This window comes from Simochromis diagramma, unplaced genomic scaffold (genome assembly GCF_900408965.1).
Source record: "Simochromis diagramma unplaced genomic scaffold, fSimDia1.1 OVJJ01000333.1, whole genome shotgun sequence".
In the NCBI taxonomy this organism is placed as follows: Eukaryota; Metazoa; Chordata; class Actinopteri; order Cichliformes; family Cichlidae; genus Simochromis; species Simochromis diagramma.
The window spans coordinates 326,740-348,539 of record NW_024386765.1 but is presented as its reverse complement, the minus strand read 5'-3'; the positions used below and the strand labels follow the sequence as shown (position 1 = coordinate 348,539).

General features: G+C 42.8%; 3 protein-coding genes and 1 non-coding gene across 13 annotated transcripts in view; 3 read left to right on the top strand and 1 right to left on the bottom strand.

Annotated features, from left to right (window-relative positions):
- The window catches only part of cnot1 (CCR4-NOT transcription complex, subunit 1), a 28,004-nt gene extending 25,257 nt beyond the window's left edge, over positions 1 to 2,747 (top strand). For all 10 annotated transcript variants that reach the window (XM_040034777.1, XM_040034752.1, XM_040034800.1 and 7 more), the window contains exons 42-49: positions 17 to 134; positions 230 to 331; positions 452 to 625; positions 723 to 872; positions 958 to 1,138; positions 1,339 to 1,471; positions 1,553 to 1,687; positions 1,782 to 2,747. In XM_040034777.1, coding sequence (XP_039890711.1) covers positions 17 to 134; positions 230 to 331; positions 452 to 625; positions 723 to 872; positions 958 to 1,138; positions 1,339 to 1,471; positions 1,553 to 1,687; positions 1,782 to 1,860 — 1,072 coding nt within the window. In that variant the 3' untranslated portion in view covers positions 1,861 to 2,747. The remainder of the gene's footprint in view (positions 1 to 16; positions 135 to 229; positions 332 to 451; positions 626 to 722; positions 873 to 957; positions 1,139 to 1,338; positions 1,472 to 1,552; positions 1,688 to 1,781) is intronic.
- A 2,226-nt stretch (positions 2,748 to 4,973) lies between these two features.
- LOC120735373 (N-lysine methyltransferase setd6-like) lies at positions 4,974 to 8,166 on the bottom strand. The gene is made up of 9 exons (XM_040034715.1): positions 8,027 to 8,166; positions 7,649 to 7,729; positions 7,420 to 7,564; positions 7,204 to 7,345; positions 6,461 to 6,655; positions 6,228 to 6,366; positions 5,746 to 5,926; positions 5,531 to 5,667; positions 4,974 to 5,405 (listed from the first exon to the last, which is right to left on the bottom strand). The coding sequence occupies exons 1-9, from the start codon at positions 8,051 to 8,053 to the stop codon at positions 5,067 to 5,069; spliced, it is 1,386 nt and encodes a 461-aa protein (XP_039890649.1). The 5' UTR covers positions 8,054 to 8,166; the 3' UTR covers positions 4,974 to 5,066.
- A 6,979-nt stretch (positions 8,167 to 15,145) lies between these two features.
- Positions 15,146 to 20,888, top strand: LOC120735361. Its single transcript, XM_040034706.1, has 2 exons — positions 15,146 to 18,554; positions 19,037 to 20,888. Exons 1-2 carry the CDS (start codon positions 15,914 to 15,916, stop codon positions 19,042 to 19,044), a joined length of 2,649 nt encoding a protein of 882 aa, XP_039890640.1. The 5' UTR covers positions 15,146 to 15,913; the 3' UTR covers positions 19,045 to 20,888.
- Positions 20,889 to 21,177: 289 nt separating this feature from the next.
- Positions 21,178 to 21,249, top strand: trnap-agg. Its single transcript has one exon. It is a non-coding gene; the product is annotated as a tRNA-Pro (tRNA).
- Positions 21,250 to 21,800: the final 551 nt, after the last annotated feature.

The following is a 21,800-nucleotide window of genomic DNA, read 5'->3' as shown; positions in this document are numbered from 1 at the left end:
TTGCCTTTATCTGCAGCAATACCTTCCACATCCTGAGACCCACCAAAGCACCTGGGTTTGTGTACGCCTGGCTGGAACTGATTTCTCATCGCATCTTCATTGCCAGGATGCTTGCACACACCCCGCAGCAGAAGGTCTTTAAGGAGAAATCTTACATAAATAACATCACATGGCTGTTTTTGTTTGAATAGTTTTTGAATATTTGTTCTAAACCGATGCTGTCCTCTAGGGTTGGCCCATGTATGCACAACTGTTGATTGATCTTTTCAAGTACCTGGCCCCTTTCCTGAGGAACGTAGAGCTCAACAAACCTATGCAAATCCTCTACAAGGTGATCTTTCAGGGTCATTTTAATCAATATCCTGGCTTTTAAGTGTTAATGTTGCTCTTGAAGCAAGGAGTATTTTGAGTGATGTGTAGAAAACGTCTGCTGTTCTGATGATCCGTTCAGGGCACGCTGCGAGTGCTCCTGGTTCTGCTTCACGACTTCCCAGAGTTTCTGTGCGATTACCATTATGGCTTCTGTGACGTCATCCCACCCAACTGCATCCAGCTCCGCAACCTCATCCTCAGTGCCTTTCCACGCAATATGAGGCTTCCTGACCCTTTCACACCCAACCTGAAGGTTCGATTAGCGCTTTGGTGTGAATCGTGGATATGAGCCAAGTTGGTTCGAGACCGAAAGATGTAATAGGCCTGTCCTTTATCGATTCCTGCCGCAGGTGGACATGCTGAGCGAGATCAACATCGCTCCACGGATTCTCACAAACTTCACAGGCGTGATGCCGTCACAGTTCAAAAAGGATCTGGACTCGTATCTGAAGACGCGCTCACCTGTGACGTTCCTGTCGGAGCTCCGTAGTAACCTGCAGGTAGGCTTTGTGTCCGTTTACTTTAAATCAGGAGTAAGAGAAGCACAAAGGTGTGACGAGCTTGTGGCGGTCTTGTGTCTCCCAGGTGTCTAATGAACCAGGAAACCGCTACAACATCCAGCTGATCAATGCTCTAGTGTTGTATGTGGGGACACAGGCAATCGCTCACATCCACAATAAGGGCAGCACCCCCTCCATGAGCACCATCACCCACTCCGCTCACATGGACATCTTCCAGAATCTGGCTGTGGACCTGGACACTGAGGGTAGGCTAGCAGCATTAAATTAAGGTCTTTTCATAGATATTTAGACACTACTCCTTAGAAACCAACTGTGTTTAAAGCTCTTTTCACCCAAATAACGAACGTCTTTGCTGGCTCTTGGTAGTGCAGACGGAGCTGGATTTTTAGGTGTTGAGCATCTGACCTTAAGCAAATGAAAGCTCTCATCATTTGTCTTTTTCCAGGGCGTTACCTGTTCTTGAATGCGATCGCCAATCAGCTGCGTTACCCCAACAGTCACACTCACTACTTCAGCTGCACGATGCTCTATCTGTTTGCCGAGGCCAACACTGAGGCCATCCAGGAGCAGATCACCAGGTGAGACAGATCCGAGGTCCAGACGATGTCGTTGAGCGTCGTCTACGAATACTTGGTTAACGTTTCCTCCTTGTTCTTTAGGGTTCTGTTGGAGAGGCTGATAGTGAACAGGCCTCACCCGTGGGGTCTCCTCATCACCTTCATCGAGCTGATCAAGAATCCTGCCTTCAAGTTCTGGAGCCACGACTTTGTGCACTGTGCGCCCGAGATTGAAAAGTATGTTGCCTGTTTGATATGCGATGTCTGGGAGCAGCTGTTGTTGTGGCGCCTTAAACCGACGCTGATGTCTTTTCCTCCCGTCTCTCCTCAGGCTGTTTCAGTCTGTCGCCCAGTGCTGCATGGGACAGAAGCAGGCCCAGCAGGTGATGGAGGGCACCGGTGCCAGTTAGCCTGTGTACCAGCCAGCTCGTAGCCCCCCGGAGAGATGCTGTGGCCTTGATCCACCCCCCTCACCACCCCACACATACACACCTCCCTCTTTACTGTTGGCACTGGATAAACTGGCAACCACAGTCATTTGGACTGTGGATGAAAGGACTACTGCTCATGGATCTAGTTAGGTTTTTTTTTTTCCCCCCTCCCCCTTTTTTGTCATATCCCTTTGGAGTTGAGATGAGATGGATCGGGACATGCTGTTTAATATACTTTTTTTGACGCTTTGATGTAAATATTGGAAGAAAAAAAAAAAGGGGAGAATAGGGGAGTAGACAAGTGGAAAGCAATGCACATGTCAAATAAAATGTACCTTGACATGTAAAGACATGTAAACATATTTTCACTCACTACCAAAGTCCTCTGTTTGCTTCCCTCCCACACATCCTTTTTTTCCTGGCTTTTTTGTTGTTTTTCTTCAGCGGCTGAACGGTAGAGTGACGAGAAAAGCTGCCTACTTTCATTTGATTCCTTTTATCTCCAAGTGGGACAGAAAGATGTAGTTCTCCCATGTGGGGTGGGGGTCTACTCCTGGTGTGTTGGTGTGTTGGTGGAGAACGTTTGCTGATGGTTTGTCCATTTGAAACTGGCTCTGGAAGTCTCTCCCTGGCACGTGTAAAATTATGCAGTGATGGAAACCTTGTATCTTGACAAATTTGTATAAAGATCCAAATTGAAGAACAACAATAGAAGGACCAATACAGCCCATTTTGTAACATTTTGAATGTTTTGTAAATGTATTGGTCCATGTGTTGTATTTTGTAGTCCTTTCTAGTTTGCCTTTAGTTCTTGCTACTTAACTGCAGTATGCATACATACAGTAAATAAAGCATTCAAACTGCTATTTCATCTGTCTTCTTTCAGGACTGCATGACTAAGATTAACAAAGTGGGACTAACTGTATTAGCAGTAATAAGTTTTCAAGCATGTTAGTTTTTAAATATTAGGAAGCCAGAAAAATGGACTCTTTGAACCAAATGCTTTTTGTAGTCAGCGAGTTTCTGGCCGTCTGTTTGCTAAAGAGTGACCAGAGTTCATTTAAATTTGAACTGTTCTCCAGAAAACATTTGGCTTATTCATATGGGCAGTTAGTAATTTCAGTTAAGCATAAAGGTCTTTGCTTTGTAGCCGGGCTTCTTGGTTGACGCACTCTCAGTCCAAATACTTCACTGTAGACGGTGATGCTGGTGCAGCAGCAGTTTATAGTTGAGTCTTTGGAGTTGTTTCTAAACATCATAACCGGTTTCCTCACATCTGAGGGCAACCATTTGGGCTGGGTTTGGGTTTGAACTGATCATCTAGGGATCTGCAGATGTTTAGGTGATGGTTTAAAGAGAACTTCTCAGTTGGAGAAGGTCCTTGGACTTGGTATTGGTCAATCTGATGTCAAATCCTGTATATGCTGCCAAAGAGAAACTACCAGTTGTAGACGATCATGATTGTTAATGAGGCTTGGCTGTGTCACGTTAAGACGGCACCACTTGAACAGATTTAAGTATATGAGCACTGCTCAAAAGATCAAACACTTCTTAAGCATCAAGTCAAAACTTCTGGGAAGTTAAGTTATCAAACGGGGTTGAAAATCAGTTTCAGCTGCTTTAGTCTTAAAGTTAACAACAGGTCCAGATAGGGCTGTGCAATATGACCAAAATCTCATATCCTGATTTAAGACATGTATCGTCCTGACAACGATATAAATCACAAATGTAACATTTTTCTGTGAATTCTGTGAATCTCGGGCAGCTCGACTTGTGTGAAGTGTTTCCAGCTGGGCGTCCTTTACCTGGAGTCGAGTGTTTTAACTGATCCATGAAACTACATTTTTAGACACAAGTTGTAACGGCCGACATTTTCTTTCAAAGTTTGAGTCTAAGGTTTATTTTTTTAGCACCTGACTGCTTTTTTGCTTCTCATCCGTAAACTCTCTGCGTACTCTTTCACGTGATTCAGTTTATTTTGAAAAGTCTCAACAGGATCTTGAGCTTTACTGTGAAAGGTTTACGTCAAAAACAGCGGAGCCACGCGATGGTTTTACTGTCGTTGTTGCTAACGACAACACGTAAAAACAGGCGCTTGCCCGTCCGTAGTGTGGTTATTAAATATAAGAGAAAGAACTTTAAGAAATTAATATAGCCACTACAGTGACCATCAAAACGATGAAAAAAAATATTGCCGTAAACAGTTTATTTTACAACACCACGAAACAAACGATAGCGTAAAATGAAACTATAGATGTTTTTATATCGTCATCCGATATATATCGTTATATCGAGCAGCCCTAAGTCCAGAGGTAACAATGAACCATCGCCCAAAACAGGAATGATTTCACACAACGGTGGGGAACTCCAGGCCTCCTCCTAGATCTCAGCCTGGGTCAACACACCTGAATCAAATGATGAGTTCATTCCCAGGCCTCTGGAGAACGTCATGTTGAGGTCATTTAGCCATTTAAATCAGCTGTGTTGGATCAAGGACACCGGCCCTCGATGCCTGGAATTCGTCACCACTGATTTTACGGGTCGAGGCCACTGACATTTTTTTTTGACTAGTTCAACATTTGGCTCAGATCAGTATGACTAACAGGAGACATCTGGACCCAAGATAGCACATCAATACATGCTGTTGCCAGAAGGTTTGCTGTTCCCAGCACCATCTGAAGAGAGTGAGAGGAGAAATGACCTCCACCAGAATGTTCCTGACCAAACAATCAGAAACACACCTGCGGGTGGCTGGAGGGTATACCTGGATTTTTCTGATGAGGATAAGACATATTTGAGCCTCAGTGGTTTGGAGAAAATCCAAAATAACTTTTTAAAACTAATTCCAGATGTATGCTGTACCGTGACACGACACTCATGGTTAGAGCCTGGTCAGTTCTCAGTGTAATAGTTTTACTACATTTGCCTTCACTGGACAGTGAAGTCAGGGTTGGTGGGAGCGAGTCCGAGTTAAAGCGGCTCACATTCTGTATATTAATACTTGATTTTGTTTTTGCAAGATGTTCTGATGAAATGTGAAATTTAAATATTAATAGTGAAGAAAACAGTCCAAAAAAGCCCCAAACCATCTGGTAAGACATTTGTTTTATTAACCGTGTCATCTAAAAACGATGGCGCACACATACGATTAAAAACCTCGGCTGCGGTTCCCGTCAGAGCCGAACTCATGACTTGGTTAGCTCCATGAGTCCATGCAGGATGCTCTTCTGTCCATAGCGTACTTGCAGCGCCTTCCACTGCCTGCAGCTCAGTCCCGCGAGTGCCGCCTTATCCTCCATTAACGCCCGGTCGACATCCATGACTTTTTCCTCGTCCTCTCCGTCTCCGTAGGACCTCAATGTCAGATGGGCCGCCTCATAAATCAGCCGTTTCCATGAAGCCTTTAACTCGGAAAGACCCTCGTTGGAAAGCGCCAGGGATATCTTCTCATCATCCTCGTCGTCTTCTTCCCATCCTTCGTTGTCTTTAAACTCTGAAAGCTCTTCCTTTGACATGCACAGCACCTGAAAACAAAGTCAATCAGCAAACCCTCGTATCTCAAACAGGGCGCTGCTTCAAGTGTTTGTCCCGACTGTTGTCATAAGTAAAAACAGACGATAACTAGCGCTGTTTTTACGTGCTCCCTCACCTTGAGCGCCGTATGGAGCTCTGTGTCTGTAAGGCAGCCTTGTTTACCAAAGACGAAGGCTGCTTCCTCTTCCGTCATCTGACACAACACCCCCCACTGCTCCTCAACCAGCTGCCGGTCCAGATCCGACTGAGCACCTGGGAGGGAAAATGAGGGATGTCGTTCACACCGTCACGTCACAACGCTTTGAAACAAATGCGGCTGTTATCGTTCACCTCGTGCGGCAGCTTCGTAGAGTTTAGCGACGGGGATGTCGGCAGTGTCGTTGCTGTTGCTGGAACACGGCTCGGTGAAGCCGTACATGTGAAGCAGCTGCCAGTTGGCCATCTGCCCGTACGTGTTAAACACCTCCTGGCCTTTATGAATAGGGCGCACGCAGACCATCTTCAAGCTATCCTGAAAAAATGTTGCGCAAATTCATTGTTCAAAACTAAAATGTGGAAACACAGCGACTCTATTCTACGCTTTCCTGATGAGTTCATGACCACAATCCCTCGTTTCAAGCTAATTTTATACATCATGGCCATATTACTGTCCAAGCATACACAGACAGGTGCTGTACGAGTGTTTCGCCACCTCTTGCTTGTCTTGCACATCAAAAACTAATGGGGGGCATCACGCTGGCTTCTCCCATCTTTTATCTACAGTATATGATTTTCAAAGGTGCAAAGCTGCCACAACAGATGTGTCTCCTCACTTGTGTGAACTCCAGATTAGCATTGTGATTGGACACATGGTTAAGCATGTCAGCCATGGGAACCATCATTGGTGGGTTGGGAGGCTTCTCCTCCTCCTCATCCTCATCGTCATCCTCCTCATCTTGTGGCTCTTGGAAACTGCAGACGAATGGAGAGACGGGATGGGAAAGAAGAAACAAACACACATACTCGTGCACTGCTGTAACTGTCTTATGTATTTATGCATGCTAACCTGTAGGCCATGACAAAGGCCACAAGCTGTGTGTACAAGTCCAGTGTGTGTGTGCCGGGGTTCCAGAGGTCAGGATGTCTGGTCATGAATGGCAGGACCACATCTGTGTACTCCCGCTGGATGTTAGCCAGGTCCCTGTCCACTGCCTCCGGCACACCTGTTCCCTTCAAGAGGCTGCCTCGCTCCTCTTTAGACCTGAAAGGATGGACAGCTCAAATGTTTTCCTCCTCTTTCCCATAAGAGAGGAAATAAAATATTAATTTAACACTATTTCATGTAGTATAATTTAGAAAGACTAAACAAAGATACAGTCACTTTCTTTCAATAATTACCTACAGGGTAATTATTGAAATAAGATCAGGCCAATTAAACAAAGGCAAATTAGCGGCTCAAAAATTGGCACATGCAGTTAGGAAGGACAGACATTTGGACCTGGTGTGTGTGGCTCAGAGAAAATCTTTAGCAAAAAAGAAATTACATGGACATTGCTCTGTGTGCTCACTGCTGAGAAGAGACGTTTTAATTACACCGATCTCTGTGCAGAAATGTGACTAAGCTCAGTTTCAACAAAATATTAGAAGAACAGAAAGGAAAGGGATTCTGCTCTTTCATTAAGTGAGCTATTTAAACAGGTTTGGAAACAAATAACACAACTCCAGCGAGCACGCCGATGTACGCGCCATCGTACCAGGGAAGTAACACCACACCTCTGGATAGGATGGGAGCCGAAGCGTGTTCCTCACCAGAACATGGGATGATCCAGTGTTTTGAAGTCTGTCCACAAAGAGAGGTAGGCTTTCCAGTGGGACTGTGAGGATGTGTATTCATACAGCAGAGCCAGCAGCAGGGGAACCCAACCCGACGAGCTCTGCAGAGTTGACTGCTCTGTGAAGGAAAAGGGAGAAAGTTACAAACTGAGGGATGCAGGCAGGCAGCATCTTTGCAGCGTTGCACGTCACCTTTTTCCAGCAAGGTAGAAACTTTGGTTGTTCCCTGATGGAGGAGAGCTGATCTGGGGATGGTGAACAAAACCTCCCCGTCCTCTATGTCATCCTTGGCCAGCATCCCGTACTCGGCCACGGTCCCCTCTTTACTCACGCACACCTACAGGTACAAACGTCAGTCCTAAACCAGGTCTTAGTGCTGACTAAGAAGCTGTAAATGCAGTCGCACGACGCCGTAACAAACCTTACTGCTGAGCTCCAGGCCGACTCCGTCACACCACTGTAAAAAGCTCTGCAGAGGGCTCAGCTCTGAGCCATCCTCCACCTGTCAGCGCAGAAACATCAGCAATACGAACAGGCACGTGTTATCTAATGCTATCGTGCACGTGGTTTCACGCGCTTCTAAAACGAAGCCACGTGATTACAGTTAGAAGAAGGTAACTGTTCCTTGCATCAATGCTAAGTGATAAAGTGAGCTGATGGCGGCACGTTTTAAGTAGCAGATCACAGAGTTCACGATCGACTGCGTAAACCCAGCGTGTGCACCACAGCATGTTACACGTACACAGAAACACGCGGCGTCGTGTTTGCTGCTTAAAAACAAACCGGATCAAACTGTTACCTTGGCTCGTTTCGCTCTTGCTGCCATCCCGCAGAAGTACACTCGAAGCTAACTCGAGCATGCGCACTGTGAAACATGTGCAGGTTAAGTTTGGCCCACGCGGTGACTCGTAGAAAGCGGATAGGCTGGCTGTGTCCCAATTCAGGGTCTGCACGCTTGAAGTACGCGCACTACGCGTACTACGTACGGTGCGTACTATAAGTACGAGAAGTGCGGAAGTGAGAGGCTTGTGACATGGGACGGTCTAGCCTTCGTCGCGCTGTTCAGGTTGCCTAGCAACCATGATACTAACCGCGAGAAATACAGCTTTGTTTGACATAAATGAAGGAGAAAAAAATGTTTTGTTGGTCATTCATTTTTGTCATGACATCACTGTGATTAGTTGAGTATCTGAGGCTGAGACCACAGGACTGTAAATATGATTGTTGGGCTTCATTTCTGTGCTGAACAGTCATTTAAGATTAGCTAGTAAATAACAATTAGCTAATGTTGTTCATGAGACTAAAATCATCTCACTGTGGCAATGTAAATATAATATGGCCGATATTATAGTATTGTCAGGATTATTATGAGATATATCTCTATCCATCTATCTATAGATAGATTTAAATATGCTTTAAGTTAACGCTGAAAGTACAAACGTCACTAATGTCACACAACTTTGCCGACATGTGGCCAAAAGCAATGTTTTAATGTTCTTTGTTATTAAACATTCGCACATAAATAAGTGACGTCATATTCAGTACTTACTTTTGACAGTTCACTCTTCGGCTGCTCCCTTCTGCCGTGTTTTGCAGCAAAATTATCCACATCCACCACCGCGCTAGGAATTGTGGGATATATGGAGTACACTTCGAATTTGGACAGCCGTCGTCGCGTGGCGGTGACGTAATCACACTTAAAATGCGTACTTCAAACGTGCAGACCCTGAATTTGGACACAGCCTTAAAGTAAGCAGCCTTAACAGTCCTCAAGGGCCGCGTACTCAAAGACCGCTAAGACCGGAAGTGCGAGGCTTGTGAAATGGGCGGTCTAGCCTCCTTCGCGCTGCCCAGGTTGCCTAGCAACCATGATACTAACAGCTGGAAACGTGTCATACAGCTTTGTTTGACAGAGATGAAGGAGAAAATCTTTTGTTCATGTGTTTGTTTGTTTCTACATGAGCTTTGATCATTCTCTGTAGGATTAAGCTCAGCTATTGAACGGCGTATATTTTAAAGTAAAGGCTTTAAAACCAAGTTAGTACAAACGTCACTAATGTCACATAACTTTGCCGACATGTGGCCAACAGGAATGTTTTAATGTTCTTCGTTATTAAACATTTGCACATAAATAAGTGACATAATATTCAGTACTTTTTTTTTTTTTAATATTAAACTTTATTAAGAAACAGTATACAGAACATGTATACAATCAGAACAAAATTTATTCAGTACTTACTTAAAGTTTACTCTTCGGGCGCCCCTCATCCGCCGTTTTTTTTTCGGCAAAATTATCCACACCCAACGCCGCGCTATGCATTCTGGGATATGTTGGGCCACGAAGTCTACACCGCCACGTCCTTAAAATTCAGGGAAATGAAGGACGCATTTCAGGGCCGCATTTCAAGCAGCCTTCGAATTGGGACAGCCTTCGTCGCTACGACGTAATCGGCCTTAAAATGCGGCCGTTAAGGCTGCAGACCCTGAATTGGGATACAGCCCCTGTGCACGACAAAATGCTAACTTCCTGTTTTAAGAACGGCTGTAGGGTTGTACATTTCCGGTGTTCCAGACGCTCTTGGATTAACTGGATTTGGTCGAACAGGTGTGCGGCAGACTTGCATTTCAGGAGCTGCTACCGACAAACCAGCAAAAAAAACGCCAAATGTGTCATCTGTGACACTTGTGAGGTTATCTCAAACACACTCCGTCAGTCTTGATGCTGTTGAACAACAAAATGTTTAAAAATGTCGCGAGTTTACCTGGTGATTGTCTCATGCGCGACGCGATGGCGAAAACAGCAAACAATTAACACCACGCCGATGTTGTTCACGGGACAGAAAGAGTAAACGAGTCGTTCCCTCGCACGTTTCATTTCGCCGATTTCAGCGTTTTTGCTTCACAACTACAGCGAGCAGTTTACTTTGTGCACTAACATGGACTCGAGTCAACCAGCGCCACCTCTGGCCAAGTGCCACAGCCTACAGCCAGATCAACCTGTGACACACATCTGCAGCACGTTTGAATTCGTTTCACGCACAACACATTTGTACCTTTCAATCGTGTCTGTTTGTTCGTCATGCAAGTAAACCTTTGAAATGAATGAAATGATATCATGTGTCTATTTTTGGCCCACATTTGTAAAAAATTCCAAATTATATACACAAAGTCATAGGAATCACCACCCCTGTTCATTATGATTTTAATATTTTTGCCCATAAGAAAAACGTCTTGAACAAATATGACACATCAATATTTCATTAGTGTTGTCACATCACATCCTGTAAGCGTAGTCTGCCTGTGTCTTTTCTCTGCAAACGAACATTTTAGAGGTGGTAGTTCTATACAGTCTGTATAAGTGTGGTTAATCCAAAAAACATTTGTAAGGAGATGGCAATTACAGTGAATTTACAGCAGTCACACAGTGATTAGTAATAAACAGTCTCCAAAACTTGCATATGATCTTCAATTTGGAACCCATTTACTGACTATCACATAGCATAGTTGATCTGGCTGTAGTCTGGGAACACTCACCACCAATGTTCCCTCTAAGCTGCGCACTGCTGGCACGGTCTCTGCGCACAGAAAATCTGCGTTGCCCACAAAAAAAATCTAACCTGAATTGAAATTAAAATTAATACTGATGATTGTTCTGCAGTGTTAGTCAGTGACTGGCTGCTCCCGTATGAGATCAGAACGATGCCACCTTATCCCATAGTCCAACCAATAATGCGATTCACATTCGTATATACGCAGCTAATCAACGTCGCTGACAGGCTATGACAGCGTCCTTATGTGCGACACCGGTGTTTTAGCAAAGCGGCTGATGTGGACTGAAGCCACGTTAATGACAGCGTGTACAACCATTGGAGATGTGAGCAGGACAGACGGAACAACTGACGGGAAAAGTGTGGACTTTATACCAGTTTTTAAACTGTGTTGATCGGCCACGTAAAACCAGAGTTATGATAAAAATATCTGCAGTGTTTGTTTCTTCCTGAATACTGTCGTTGTTTATATTTACTGCGGGAAGAAACGGTAAAAACGGCGTTTTATAAGAAAAAGGGCTTGAAAGCCTACGAGCAAAGACAAACTCCACCCCCTCTCCCTTTCCTATTCGTCCAAAAAAGTACCACGTCGACCAATCAAATGGCAACGTGGCATCTAGTTGTTAAGACACGGGGGGAAGTTTTAGGAGTGGAGTGGCACAAATAATTTGTGTGGCATCAAATTTAATGCAGAACAGCTGATTGTTCTGTAAATAGTTTGAAATGCTTATTTAAAAGACAGAGAGTTACATACTCTCTCCCAGACCACAGACTCAGAATACAAGTCAGAGCTTTATAAAAAAAAAGTAAGTTGTGTTTTCGAAATTGGAGTTCAAGTTATTTTTACTTCCAATAGTGTTAACATACTACACAGGTCAATGGCTAGATTTTTTTTTAAAATTTTCATTGTAAGTGGGATAAAGTAGCTTGCAAAGAAAAGCGTCTGGACTTCTTTAAGTTGCTTGAAGACGTTTCACCTCTCATCCGAGAAGCTTCTTCAGTTCTAAGGTCAAATGGTGGAGAGTCCCAGATTTAAACCTAGTGTGCTGTAATTTGATCATTTTAATAAACATGTAACTTGGATGGATTAGATGCCGGTGTGACCACAGTGCACACGTCTGCTGTTGCTCACAGTGATCCAAGGGAGCGCTCAGGGAGTTTGTGTGTTCGCTCAGACACGTGAAACATTAGAGGGAACATTGAGTGTGACTCTGAAGTGCTGCACTGTATGTTTGTAAGTTTTCTCCCCAACAACCACAACAATGTTGACGAAACATTTTGCACCATCAGAGGCTCCTGCGGTAGCACCCAAAAGGCAGAGGAAGATTAACCATCGTACAAAAAGTTGGACTTCTTGACATGCTAAAGGAAGGTAGAAGTAACCGTGTTGTTTTGGGGTTTTTTGCCATACCGCGCACCGGATTACAAGGTGCATTAAGCTTAAATTAAACAATTAAGCTTAAAGTTAAATTCATTAGTTCTAAAATCTGTCATTACGGAACTTTGAGAGTTTAAACAAGAGAGAAACGTGTGAAACTGTTCATGCCTGTCTGAGAAAAGTGTATAAAGTGTGTAGTGACGGGTTTTACAGCCTTAAAACATCTAAAATAATTGTAAAAAATAAAGCTGGTTATTTTTACAACATAACACCCGCGATAAACGAGGGAACTCCATCTCCAAAAGTTGATTCTGTGCATCTGGACGTTTTCAGTGGGAGAAACGTTTCGTCATCATCAGGTGACGTCTTCAGTCTCAGCTGACTGCAGGTTCCAATCTTATAAACAGGACATTTGCATAATTACTGAAACCAGCCCACTGAAGGAACAATGGGCTGGGAGGTCAGTTCCTTAATCTTAATTATGCAAATTCTCATGACCATTGATCAACAACCACTGACCAAAACCCACTGATCAATAACCATTGATCAATAACCATGAGTCCCATTCACAGAGAGCTGGTGAATGGCTGCAATCACAGCATTGTAAGATGGTGACAGATGGACCCTTAGGCCCCTCCTCGATTCAGAGATGGTCTTTCCATTTTCACGTAAATGCCTCCTTGACTCCGCCCTCAAACCAGCGTTCCTCCCTGTCCAGGATGTCACATCCTCATCATTGAAAGAGTGTCCACTGGCCTGTAGGTGTAAACAGACTGCAGAGTCCTGGCCTGACGAGGTGGCTCTTCTGTGTTGTACCATCCTCTTAGCCAGAGGTTGTTTGGTTTCCCCGATGTATAAATCCTGACAATCCTCCTGCACTTAACAGCGTACACCATGTTACTCTGTTTGTGTCGGGGACCCGATCCTTGGGGTGGACCAGTTTGTGGCGCAGCGTGTTTTGGGGTTTAAAAGCCACAGAAACCTGATGTTTAGAAAAAATGTCTCAGCTGCTCCGATACTCCTGACACGTACGGGATCACTACAGGTTTTCGCTTGGGCAGCGGTTGTTCTTCTCTCCTGGATCGGCTGGAGCTTTCTTTAGGAGCCTTCCCAGCTTTGTGGGGATAACCACATTTACTCAGGGCCTTCTTGATGTTCTTCTGCCTCCCTGGCTGCTGTGTCAGTGGGGATGGTGTTCGCTCTGTGTTGTAGCGTCCTGATGACACCCAGTTTGTGCTCCAGTGGATGATGAGAGTCAAACCTTAGATACTGATCCGTATGTGTAGGTTTACGGTACACGTCAGCTTTTAGATGTCCCCCATTACTGATGGAAATCTGACAGTCTAAGAAGGCTAACCTGCCACTTTTCATATCCTCCCTGGTGAATTTGATGAGTTAATGTGATCCGTGAAATGTGGAACGTCCTGAGATTTGATTTTCACCGAGGTGTCATCCACATATCTGAAGCAATGACTTGGTCGTGTTCCAGGGTAGGTACTCATGGCCTTTGATCAGTGGTCTTTGATCAGTGGGTTTTGGGCGTGGTTGTTGATCAATGGTCATGAGAATTTGCATAATTAAGATTAAGGAACTGACCTCCCAGCCCATTGTTCCCTCAGTGGGCTGGTTTCAATCATTATGCAAATGTCCTGTTTATAAGATTGAAACCTGCAGTCAGCTGAGACTGAAGACGTCACTTGGATGAGTGACGAAACGTTTCTCCCACAAAACGCTACGTCCAGATGAACAGAATCAACCTTTGGAGATTTACTTACCTGGATGACTGAGCATGCATCAAGACGAGGAAACTCTATATACAAATACTGAGAAATGTCAACCCTTTCTCTCTTTTGCTCTGAGGTGCGAGGGAAAAATATCGATAAGTCGATGAACATCATCTACAGACATATTCGGTAAATGCCCAAGACATCTTGAGAAATGTAAATCGCCGCTTGATTCGTCCATTTGGTTGACCTTTTTTTTGGAAAACCCGACCGTAAACAAGACGCGAATATCACACTGGAAACGAAGCCCTACAGGAGTTTCCCCACCGGAAGTAGCATATGCTAAGGTGCACATAGTCTATACAGTGGGAAATCCGCTCAGTGACTTATTAAATCGTGCTTTATGTAGGTCTCCAATGTCTTAAGAAATTAAAAAACAATAAGGCAAAACTTTACAAAGAATTAAAAGTTAATTAACACCAGTTATTAAGTGTAATAACTGCAAAACTGAAGCTCAGTGACTTCGGTATTAGGCTAATAGCATGCTTTTACTGCATTGCCGCTGTGTTTGGGACGATTTTAATACTGGAAAATGAAAGTGAATGGTTTCCAGATGTTCTTTCATGGTGGATCAAAATCTGATGGAACTTTTGTGCATTCATATTTCTGTTGGTTTTTTTCTCCAACACCACTCACTGAAATGTCCCTCCAAATCATGACAGGATGGCTGTTGACCATGAATGCTGACCCCTTAATGCTTTTGAATACTTCCATTTTCAGATTATTTCATGTGTACATAGAAAATCTTTACCAGCAGAAGATTCTGTTGGAATAGATTCTCATGTCACAGCACCATAAAGGTTTCATTTTGCTTGTTGGACTAGGGCAGCAATTCTCAAAGTGTGTGGCATGCCCCACTGGTGGGGCGCAAATTACCGGAAAAGTCATGTGGAACAAATCTTTGTTTCCTAAAAAGCCGAGAACATGACATCACCTCTTCACTCTTCTCTCTCTCTCACACACAAACCTTCATACAACATGTGACTTTTTGCACAATACGAAGTCTTTTGCAAATTTCTATTGTACTGTTGTGCCTGCACTGTCTTGTGTCTGTATCGTTCTATTCTGTCCGGTGCTGCACCATTTTTGTTTATGCATTTTTTGGATTTTTTGCACATTGCACATGTGGTCCTGTTTTGATTGTCTGCTATATGTAATATGTAGCACCATGGTCTTGCAGGAACATTGACCACTTCCTGTTTATTCTTTCTACCTGTAACAGTTGGTGAAATGTTAGTATTTGACCACTAGGCGGAGCTCTTGTAATGATAATGTAACTAACGCATTTTATTTTGTATGTTTTATTTTTTGTGTTGAGCATGTTAACATTTTCCTTTTTTGCCTACCGGATTGGTGTAAAGTTAATTTGATACATGGAAAGTAACCAGTTAATTTTGTAAGTATAAGGTAAGGGCAGAGGTCACTTCCTGTTTTGGGAAGTAAGGTCAGAGAAGCTGCGCATGGTGACGGTCTAGCTGTGTAAAAGTCAAGCTAAGAAAGAAGAAATAAGCCCTAAGTTCCAATTACACCGGTTTGTCTACTTGCAGGCCAAAGTGTTCTACGGTGTACCTGTACGTTAAGAGAAGCACAGTAAACATCAGTGAAGAAGAACTCTCGTGTCTCTCGTGTATGTGTACAAGCCGGCATAGTAGAACACTCCACTGCTCCGGAGAAGGCAACGAGATGGTTGGACCGACGCTACTAGCAAGAGACGCTACTAGCAAGAGAAGCTACTAGCAAGAGAAGTATCACATGCTCCAGCAAATGCATTGAACACGTAAAGAAGCAAGCTAACAAGTGAAAGATAGTCAAGCAAGCACAAAAGTCCGTGTCTTGGAAGTAACAAAGCACTTGTAAATTGTTATCAAGCCTCAGTTCCATTTGAAATTCAAAGTGACCTTTCATATTAAGGAGCAGCTAAAATCAAGATTTATCAAGTAAATGTTAAAGTCAAGTGAAAATACTATTAAGACAACATGGCAGATGAAAATGAAGATGCAATACAGCCCACTGAAGAAGAAAGTGCTGATGATAATTTTCAAAATGATGAAAGTAAAGAGCAGACAAATGGAGAAGAAACTCCACAGTGCTCAGTATTTACTGAAGGCACACAGTCAGAAAGCTTACGCAGAAGCCAGCGCACACGCACTCTCACTGAAAAGGGACAATCCTTACAAGAAGCCAAGTTAAATGACTTGACAAACAATTTTGAGCGAGTTTACAAGAAGTGGAAATACCACATAAACTTATTTAAAAGAATGGTGAAGAGTAAAGACATTGAGTTAATACCTGAAGCTGTAAGTGTTATAGACACTAGTATGACTGACATCTGTAACATTCATGATGAGATCAGAAAAATACAAAGTCCTGATATTGAAATGCGCAGAAGATGTGATGTGTGCATGGCTATCAGTGAAACTGCCAGAGCAAAGGCTCGGTGCCTTTTAGAAGAAGATGGTGATCCAAATAGTATACCCTGGCCTGATTCAGAGTCCGTGTATGACAGCAGTTCATCCAGCGCTTCTTCAAGGATCACATATAAGTCAAGGTCTGTCTCTGGAATGTCAAAGCAATCATCTCTGGTCACACTACAACAAAGACAAGAAGCTGCAGCTGATGTAGCAGCTACAGAAGAAGTCATTAAAATAATGAAAACACAGCATCAGTGTGAGGAAGAAATCAGAGAACTTGAAGTTGAGGATGCAAGGAAAAGAGCTCAATTTCTAACTGAGAGCACCTCAATAAAGACAAGGTTAGATGAAAAGAGAAAGGAAGTGGAACTTTTGAGAGAATTGCAAAAGCGTAATGCAGCACAAGCAAGACTGAAAGTGTATGCTGAAAGTGTGAATAGTGAGGATGAAGACAAATCTCCTGTTCATTCCCAAGTAAGACAAGATAGTTCCTTCCCGCAACCAAGCTTCCCAAATGTGAACTCAAAACCATTCATCCCCTCTCAAGTTAGAGCTCCGCAACAAACTGCACCTCTCCAAGCCTCTGTCCCTCAAACAGCAATTCGTAGTGCAAATGAAACGCCCTCCACTGATCTTGTAAGGATGCTCGCTGAAGCTATCACTGCAAACAGAATCCCAATCCCAGAGCCTCCAGTCTTCACAGGTGATCCACTGCAGTATAATGACTGGAAGTTGTCTTTTCAAACATTAGTTGACCGCAAGAATCTGCCAATTCAAGAAAAGCTATTCTTCCTGAGAAAGTACGTTGGAGGTTCAGCGAAGAAGGCTATTGAAGGACACTTTCTGGTTGGAACAGACACCGCTTATCATGCTGCCTGGGAGATACTCAACGACAGGTTTGGAGATCCCTTTGTGATAGGCAAATCATATCGTGACAAGATTCAGTCATGGCCAAAAATTAACAACAAAGACACTAAAGATCTACGTGACTTTGCAGATTTTCTAAGCAGTGTTGAGTCAGCCATACCTTATGTTCAAGGTTTACAAGTTTTGCATGACTGTGTGGAAAATCAGAGGATAGCTGCAAAGCTGCCTGATTGGCTAAGTGCACGGTGGAACAGAATGGTGACAGAGTTTCAAGATGAACACAGAATGTTCCCAGATTTTAGTCATTTTGTCAAATTCCTGAATAAAGAAGCAAGAATTGCATGTAATCCTATCACTTCTCTGCCTGCAATAAAGCCAACTGAACAAGACAAGCATGCATTCAAAGACAAGCCCAAAAGAAACTACATGCTGAATGCTAAGTCACTTAGTACAAGCTCTAGTGAAAGGACAAATGTCACATGTCTCTTTTGTAAGAAACCTGGTCACACGCTTCAGAAATGTCGCAAGATAATGGACAAGTCAGTTGAAGAGAGAGTAAAGTTTGTGCAGTCTGAAAAACTGTGTTTTGGTTGCCTCAAGACTGGTCATAACTCTAAGAACTGCACTTCCAGAAGTGTGTGTGACAAATGCCAAAAGCCTCACCCAACTTGTCTACATCAAGACAGAGAGAAAAGAGACAAGGAACAAAGAAAGAATAGCCAACAACAATTTAAGGCTAACCAGGAAACAGAGGTTTCTGAAGTACAAGAGCAAGTATCTAACCAAGTTACATCCAACAGAGTTGTGCAACAAAAGTCAAAAGGTTGTACTTCCTCAGTTATCCCAGTTTATGTATCCACTGTGGATGAACCAGAGAATGAAAAGTTGGTGTATGCTTTGCTCGATACTCAAAGTGACACCACTTTCATCTTGAAAGACACAGCTCAGTCGCTCAACGCCATGTTAGAGCCAGTTAAACTCAAGATTTCCACTATAACGTCCAAAACAAAAGTTGTTTCAAGCAGCAAGTTAAAGGACTTACAAGTAAGAGGCATTTACTCTGAAACGAGAATCAAACTACCAACAAGCTATACCAGAGACTACATTCCTGCTAACAGATCACATATTCCCACAAACAAAACAGCAGAGAACTGGTCACATTTGAAACATTTATCAAAGGAGATGGCTCCCAAGCTTGATTGTGAAGTTGGACTACTGATCGGATATAACTGTCCGCAAGCATTGCTCCCTCTAGCGGTGGTCAGTGGTGATCGAGACCAGCCATTTGCACAGAAATCTTTGCTTGGCTGGAGCATCATTGGCTACAGTGACTCTGAAGGTGATTGTGAAGATGAAATAGGAGTAAGCCATCGTGTTATTGTTAGACAAGTCTTGCCAGCTGTAGGACCAGCTCACAAGCTCAAAACGGAAGTTCACTTTGTAAGCAGAAACAAAGTCAAAGAAATACTTACTCCAGCCGAGATACTTAATGTGCTAGAGATGGACTTTGTTGAAAAAAGTGTTGAAGAAGAGTCAATGTCACAAGAAGATGCTAAAGTGAAAGAGATCAGTATCGAAGATCCAGAACTCAAAGTCACAACAGTATTCGCAGTTAAGGCAAAAGAAGAGAAATCCATTTTAGAACGACTGGAAAAATTCTCAGATTGGACAAGAGTTGTGAAAGCAATAGCAAGATTAAGACGACGTGTAAAGTATGCAAAGAACTCAAAGGAAATGTCCAATGAAAGTACTACGTTGGAAGAAAGGAAAGAAGCCGAGGAGTTCATCATACAGACAGTTCAACAAGAAGCATTTGGAAAGGAAATTAAGATCATAAAGGATAAGGAGGAAGTCAGACCATCTCACTCAAAGCTACTTCAGTTAAGTCCATTCCTTGATCAACACAATATCTTGAGGGTAGGAGGAAGACTTACAAAAGCATCAATCCATCCCAACATCAAACACCCAGCCATTCTGCCAAAGAAACATCATGTGTCGCACCTTCTCATCAAACATTTTCATGAGAAGACGCATCATCAAGGCCGAGGGATGACAGTAAATGAGATACGGTCCAATGGCATATGGATAATTGGCTGCAGTACTGAAGTATCGTCATTTATATACAAATGTGTCAAATGTAGAAAGTACAGGAAAGGCAATCAAGAACAAAGGATGGGCGACCTGCCACCAGAAAGACTGGAAGCTACCCCTCCATTTACATACAGCGGTATGGACTGCTTCGGACCATTCTGTGTAAAAGAAGGGAGGAAAGACTTGAAGAGATATAGACTCTTGTTTACATGTATGTGCTCGAGAGCTATACATATAGAAGTTCTAGATGATCTCAGTGCAGACTGTTTTCTCAATGCACTCCGTTGTTTCATAGCAATACGTGGCAACGTAGGTCAGCTGCATTGTGATCAAGGCACCAATTTTATCGGTGCAAGAAACGAGCTTCTAACGCAAGCAACTCAAGAGAAAGTCAAAGAGCTGGGAATAACTTTCGTTTTCAATCCACCTGCTTCTAGCCACATGGGAGGAGTCTGGGAGAGGCAGATTCGGACAATAAGAAATGTTCTGAAATCCATTCTTGACCAGTCAGCTTCAAGATTAGACACTTCATCATTGAGAACGTTCATGTATGAAGCTATGGCAATAGTAAACAGTCGACCACTAACGGTAGAGTCTATCAACGACCCTGTAGGACTGGAGCCGTTGACACCCAACCATATTTTGACGATGAAGTCAGCAGTGATCTCACCACCACCTGGAGAATTCGCTAAAGAAGATCTCTACCTCCAGAAAAGATGGAAACGAGTACAATATTTGGCGAATGTATTTTGGACAAGGTGGAGAAAGGAATATCTGTTAAACCTGCAACAGAGAAGCAAATGGAATAAAAACAGAAGAAATGCAAAAATAAATGACATTGTGTTATTACAAGAAGACTGTCTTCCAAGAAATCAATGGAAACTCGCCAAAGTTGTGGAAGTCACTCCAGGAGCTGACGGCAGAGTCAGAAAAGTTAAGCTTCTCATCGGTGACTCTACTAGAGACAATAAGGGGAAGCACACAACTAAGACGATTTTAGAGAGACCCATACATAAGACTATACTTTTACTTGAAGCAGAGTAAAGACTCAACATAATGTTTATTGGTTAACCTTCGCTAAGTTCATTGTTGGGTCAAATTCCTTTAGGATCACACATGCTGTTGCGATAGTGTGATGGTGGGAGTGTAACAGTTGGTGAAATGTTAGTATTTGACCACTAGGCGGAGCTCTTGTAATGATAATGTAACTAACGCATTTTATTTTGTATGTTTTATTTTTTGTGTTGAGCATGTTAACATGTTCCTTTTTTGCCTACCGGATTGGTGTAAAGTTAATTTGATACATGGAAAGTAACCAGTTAATTTTGTAAGTATAAGGTAAGGGCAGAGGTCACTTCCTGTTTTGGGAAGTAAGGTCAGAGAAGCTGCGCATGGTGACGGTCTAGCTGTGTAAAAGTCAAGCTAAGAAAGAAGAAATAAGCCCTAAGTTCCAATTACACCGGTTTGTCTACTTGCAGGCCAAAGTGTTCTACGGTGTACCTGTACGTTAAGAGAAGCACAGTAAACATCAGTGAAGAAGAACTCTCGTGTCTCTCGTGTATGTGTACAAGCCGGCATACTACCTTTTGTTAACATCATAGTCAGTTTTACTAATACTTCCACGTGTACTATTGCGAAAAACAAACACTACAGGATATATAATATATGATCTGCAATAATGGATACCATGCACATCAAAGATAAAGTCTTTGACTTCTTTTGTTAAGAACGTTTAAAAGTTCAAGTTGAAGATATCACATTTTTCACCACCAGAGGGCGGTGCTGCACTGGATGAAGCAGTGAGGACAAAATGCCACAACTTTGCACACAAGTATATGTCAGAAGTCCAGATGTGAGCAGCTGCTTTCTGTGGCTCGTTGGTCTAGGGGTATGATTCTCGCTTAGGGTGCGAGAGGTCCCGGGTTCAAATCCCGGACGAGCCCTAAGTTTTAATCAATTCAGTTAAAATGGATTATTTGAGAATAGAAACATGACTTTCTTGCTTTTCAAATCACCCAAAAACTTTTCAAATGGACAAAGACACAAAAGAGTCTGCTGCCTGTGAACTGAACTCCTGTTAAAAGCTGTACTCAAAATGAGATGTTTGAAGACAAACGCTATCAAAGCAAGTATAGTAAGTGACTGCACATGAACTGTCAAGTCAAGAATTACCGTACTATCAAACTGACAGCTTGTCTTGTGACAGTGCATTAATCAGAATGCATCAAGAAATTTCTCTTTACTCGGTAAATAAGTGTTTTGTTTAAATAGCAAGCAAGCAATTTATTTATATAGCACTTTCAGATCAGCCCCAAGCTGAACACAAAGTGCTGTACACTTGACATGCCAAACATGATACATTAAACAAGTTAAAAAAATAAAAAATATAAAATAGAGAAATATTTTTAAAAAATAAGATGACAATTAAAATAACATTTAAAGTAATAAAATTGGCACAAATAGCAAAAACAATAATAAAATTGAATAAAATGAT